General features: G+C 40.4%; 1 protein-coding gene across 1 annotated transcript; it reads right to left on the reverse strand.

Moving 5' to 3' along the window:
* Positions 1-1,308: 1,308 nt before the first annotated feature.
* On the reverse strand, positions 1,309-5,172 carry serpinh1a (serpin peptidase inhibitor, clade H (heat shock protein 47), member 1a). The gene is made up of 5 exons (XM_085469504.1): positions 4,995-5,172; positions 3,532-4,155; positions 3,346-3,444; positions 2,238-2,470; positions 1,309-2,157 (listed from the first exon to the last, which is right to left on the reverse strand). Exons 2-5 carry the CDS (start codon positions 4,127-4,129, stop codon positions 1,855-1,857), a joined length of 1,233 nt encoding a protein of 410 aa, XP_085325630.1. The 5' UTR covers positions 4,130-4,155; positions 4,995-5,172; the 3' UTR covers positions 1,309-1,854.
* Positions 5,173-5,360: the final 188 nt, after the last annotated feature.

Here is a 5,360-nt window from a genome sequence, read left to right on the forward strand (position 1 = left end):
GATTTGTAGTCCCATCACAGTGCACGAGCGCTCCGCGAGCCCTCCTCCACGCGCGATGGAGAGGGCGATAGCGAGAGCCAGTTGAGCTGCTGCTAAAAAAAACACACACGAAAATACACACTACAAATACACAAAAGTGAAAGCACACCCTGAAGGTATTAAAAACGAAGGTTTCATGTAACGTATAAGTGCACATTTCGTGTATATTTTATATATTTTCTTTGTAAATATGTAAACATCATAGTACTTTTTAGACTTGTAACCTAAAAAAGATTGCAATGGCAAAATGCTATTGCTGGTTCACTCCATAAATATACACAATCCCACCATTCTACTACCAAAACAAGGTTAGGGTTGGCATGGTGGGCTGTTCTCTTCCCGTACACATTAAAGTGTGGACTATGTTAAGTCATAGCAACAATAAACAGTATCAAGACGTTATTACTACGTCAGCAACAATTAGACAGAAATGTGTCACACAGCTCAAGCAAAGAGGAACCACTGAACGACACAGTCTGAACAAATCAGTAACACAATGTAAACAGTGTGTACAGTGACGATAAAACAATAGGCGGGGCGGGGACTGATACTTCCACTGTTATATAAATCTCTACATAGCTGTGTGTTTCTATATGAAAGGCAGAGCAATTAACCACCCGTTCACCATTGACTTTAAGTAAGCTACAGTGCAATCCATGTTAAAGAACTGTGTTCAATATATTAAAAATGGCATGCACACACTGCAACAGAAAGGAAACACATGTCTTTTGTCTAATTGTTATTTTTCTTTGTGCATGTGTCATAAATACAGATGGCCTTTAGGTGGTGTGTTGAGCTGTGCTGTGCTGTTGACAATGACAGTGTTTATCTTTAGTATTGATTCTTGCATGCTTTCTTAGGCCCTACTTACTTACCTAACCGGTTTTCTAGCCAATCAAATGATGGATCATCCATTAATTTTATGTTTTGGAGCAGTTGTTATTAGGAAATTGCTGATGTGACGATAACCATGTCCTGGAGCAGCAGCCACGTGTTTATACCAGAATATTTTGTCAAATATTTAGTTGAGGTCTAAATATCCTAAGTTTGTGCATTCAGAAGCCAGGTCTCGTCCCCTTTGAAGGTAGAGCTGTCCAAAACGCTATATGATCACCTCCAATGGATTTTTCCAGTTGTTATATCCTACTAAAACTCTGCTCGCCTAAGGCCAAATTCCTACTCTTGACAAGCAAACCAGATGTTATTTAGGTCACAAAGTAAAGGGCAGCATCCTAAAATAAGGATAAAACCTGCTAGTTCTTTTTTTTATACTTTTATTGCAAAAACCGGACATTTACAATAGCTCAATCATATTTTGCTTTGCTAAACCATGTGCGCACAAATCGAACTGCATTCAGGGTGACTCCAAACAAAGACAAGTGGACACAAAAAGGTAAGGAAGCTTGTAGGATGTGCACATTTTACATAATTTTTTAAGACTTAATGACACCAGAAACCTTTTTCGTGCACAAATTCTGATGTTACTGCTACTTTATTAAAACAAAGTGTGCTTTAACAAAAACTTTAATATGTCATACTTAATGTAAGTATTCAGTCCATAATGTGACATGCCAACATACAAACAAACACACACACACTGAAATATTAACAACTGTCCCAAATTCAAAGATGTGCACATCGCCTCATACAGTAATTACAAGACAAATGTTTAAGTTGTGTATTATGGAATGTTGTTGCCATGTGACATAAAAGAGTGCTCTTACATAGTATCAGATGTACTCTTCATTTCTCAACATGCTGCAGTATAAAATCTACACTCATGATAACAGCCAAACATCTAACTTACACACATGGTTACAGTTCATCTCTCATCTTTTCACCCTTTGGTCGGACCATCCTGCCAATGAACAAGATGGAGCTTGTTTTCTGGTCCTTTACTAGGAAAATAAAGGGGTGGTCAGCGTAGAACAGTTTAGGGTTTTTCAGCTTGTCTGTGCCAAAGATACTGGTATCAATTTCATTTCCATCAGTGTCCCATTCCAAAGCAGAGGCGTGGAACACACTTGACAAGTAGAGGTCCTTCTTCCCAGAGATGTTGGAAAAGTCAGCTTTAGATTTGTCCACAGCCTCGGTCAGGCCCAGCTCCTGGAGGTGTTTCTGAGGAGTAACATGAAATGTTTATAGTGACAATGTAAAAGAGTGTTCTGTGGTAAGGCACAAACTCTTAAATTGTTTACCTGCAGATCATGACTGACTTCCATGCTGACTTTGGGCAGAGACACAGCTATAGCTGTCTCCTGTAGCAAACCAATCCATTTATCCACCTGCTTCTTGGTCAGCATCTTTTCCAGTCTATCCAAAGGTTCCACATGGTAGGGCATGATGAATACCACAGTGGACTTCTTATGAGATAGAGGCATGCTCAGGATAGATAACTTATTGTCTTTGTCATCATAGAAGCCAAAGAGACCTGATGAAGCAAATTAATTACAAATATCATGAATGTGTCCATGAGAGTCTCTTAAAATTTCTGTTGGTTACAGTTTTCAAAAAAAGAAAGTGTTACATTTATTACTCATATTTAGTTTTGCATAATGTTGGATATTGAACCGGTAAATGCACAGCTGTTAACCACAGTTTTTACAAACTCCCTAGATAGTATATACTGGAAATTGTTTCTGTATAAATGGGAAGAAATAATCTTACTGTGCCCGGCATTTGTAACTACTCAAACCATTTACTAGTGAGTTGAAAATTCAGCGAGTTATGATCTTTTTTTTTTTTTTGTGAATCAAGTTCCTACCTACAGATACAGTATGATAATAATATTTCCCCAGACATTATTGCAGTTATTTGGACTCATCTCCCCAGTAAACAGTAGTGAGAAATATCAGATTTACTCATCAATATCTATGTTTAATTAACATGTGTTGTGATCTTAAAGTTGTAGTAGTATCAGTAATGGTAGTACCTATAAATACTTTCACATTTTTCGAAAAAGACTGATTTTATAGGTCACTGCACTTATGTTTTAGCTGAATTTGGCATAAAGACTAAACAGAAAGCTAGCTTAGCTATGCTAGCTAAAAATCCTTCTACCGGAAGTTTTGTGGCAGAGACTTGATGTCTCTATTCAAGGCAATGAGTCCCTAGTCACTCCCTCATTCACTAGTGAAACATGCACATGTAAAGAGTGGAGTTATATTGTTTGTGGGTTTGCGGGTGCTACTTTTTCAAGCCCTGTGATCCTCTGGAGCAGTAACTTTTCGATTTTACCAAAATGTTCTACCATTCCTAGTCTTAAACTGTGTTTCTGAACAAGCTGATAGGAATGTCTCCAGCTACCTGTGCGATGCATCATCTGTACTGAAACAGTGTAGCTACGTGACACCATGAATCCACGGTTATCCACCATCTTATGATGGAACTGCTCATCCCAGTGACCTGAGAGAAAAAACATTCAGTTAATTTTAGGTGTCTTTTAGGGAACAGTATAGAATACTACATGTATACACAGCCTTATCCACTCACATTTGAAAAACATGGCACTGATGATCATCGCCCCATCAGTCTTTTCTACATTCTTGGTCACCTCAGGCAGTTTGCCATCAGTAGACTTGGCTGCCCATTCGTTGATGGAGTTCACAGCATTCTTCTTGTCTCGGAAATTGATCTTTGAGTGCTCACAATTATAGTGCTTTTTGCTGCTTTTGACAAAGTCTTCCACAAAAGTGACAGAGCTGGGTCCATACAGGCGGTTGCTAATCTTCCAGGTGATGTTGCGAGTCTTTGGGTCGCTCAACTCTATGAGCAGCTCAGCCAAACTGGGGTGGAGATGCTCATCTTTAACTTTAGCTACATTCAGGATGGTTTTTACCTGAGAGGCAGTGGAGGCCTTTCCCCCAAGAGCCACAAGACCCAGAGAGGAGGCCACGACGACAGGGGAAATGATAATGTTCTCTACATTTTTGTCTTTTACCATGCTCTGGTAGACACTGAAAGCCAAATTGGCAGTGCTGTCAGCCAGGATGGTGGCATGGTTACTCAACACTTTGTCTTTTGATGTGGAGGTTGCTGCCGAGGCTGCAGTTGTCAGAAGGACGAGAGATACGAGGTTTGTTGCCCACATGGTGTAATGTTACTAAAAGACAAAACCTAAGAGAAGACATGAAGACAAACAGTACATACTTAGGGTTTACTCTTGAGATTTAGAAGATGCAAGCTGTGGTAGGCTAGTAAGTGTGGTTTAGCCCATGCCATTTAAAGCAGCTCTCTGTGCAAACCTCAAGCAATGACTTGTATAACAGCCACGTAGGCAGCTTCAGGGTGCACTGTGTCTAAGCCAAAACATTGGTCAGCAAGATTTGAGTTGTTCATGACTTGGGAGTGGGAAAAACACTTAACATACATAACATTCTCTAATGGAGGACTAAGTCTGGTTGATGCTCATTGGTTACTTGTGGTGAGGGAAAAGTGGCCACTCACTGACGCATGACACACCCCTACAGCAAAAGACGCGTTTTTTAGAGCAGTTCATGTACATAGAGCGAACGTGTACTTTAGGGAGGACAGGCTTTATGCATATCACCACTTAGAGATGTAGTTCAGAGATGTTTACATCAGTCTAATTGAGCAGGTCACAAGCAGTTCATTTTTCTGGACATGTGACTTAGTATGAATGACACTGGCATTTAAAACATGTAGATAAAAGAAGGAGAGGCGTCCCTTGTTACAGATTAAATCAGGTCAAAAGGTGTAGCCAACTCCCTGAAAGTCTGGACTGTCATGCAGTTCTAGTTATGTGCAGCAGTTGCTTTGCTTTCGCACTACTTGGAGGAACTACATGGCTGTAAAGGAATCTTTAACCATGTTAAAGATAGACAGACTTTTTGGCCTCTTTTCACATGCCTGGACATTTCCCACCAGTTGATGGACGCCCTCTACTCTCTCCCTCCCTCTCCATGCTTCCCGTGCTCCGAGCACATTCATCTTACCTTATTGGGTCCTTTGAATAACTCGGCAGGTTTATCGTCAAGCTGCTTACAAAAAGATCCCCCCAGCACTGACCTGACCGGTATTAAGTGAAAGTATCTGATGGCAAAGACAGAAGTGTATGAGATGATTTCCCAGGCCCCAGAGCATGAAAATCTCTGCCCTGGAATCAGATTTCCAGGCCAGTCCCGCCCATGTGGATGAGTGGGTGAAGAATCCTCACCCTCCCAGGTCCTAAAGCCTAAAACTTTATTTCACGGAGAGTAATCAAACAGTTAACACTTAAATACTCAACTTACCATCTCATGACCTCTACTAAAGTTACTCCCCGTGACTAACTGTATAAGACCTCCCAATCATTAACAAAA

Source organism: Copadichromis virginalis, linkage group LG10, assembly GCF_057382275.1.
Source record: "Copadichromis virginalis isolate Kocher_CV1m ecotype Utaka linkage group LG10, C_Virginalis_male_GT1.1, whole genome shotgun sequence".
In the NCBI taxonomy this organism is placed as follows: Eukaryota; Metazoa; Chordata; class Actinopteri; order Cichliformes; family Cichlidae; genus Copadichromis; species Copadichromis virginalis.

Coding starts and splice junctions, on each gene's coding strand:
- serpinh1a (XM_085469504.1), bottom strand. CDS start 4,129: ATGTGGGCAACAAACCTCGTATCTCTCGTCCTTCTGACAACTGCAGCC. Junction 3,445..3,531: donor CAGTGCCATGTTTTTCAAAT/GTGAGTGGATAA, acceptor TTTTTCTCTCAG/GTCACTGGGATGAGCAGTTC. Junction 2,158..2,237: donor AAGTCAGTCATGATCTGCAG/GTAAACAATTTA, acceptor GTTACTCCTCAG/AAACACCTCCAGGAGCTGGG.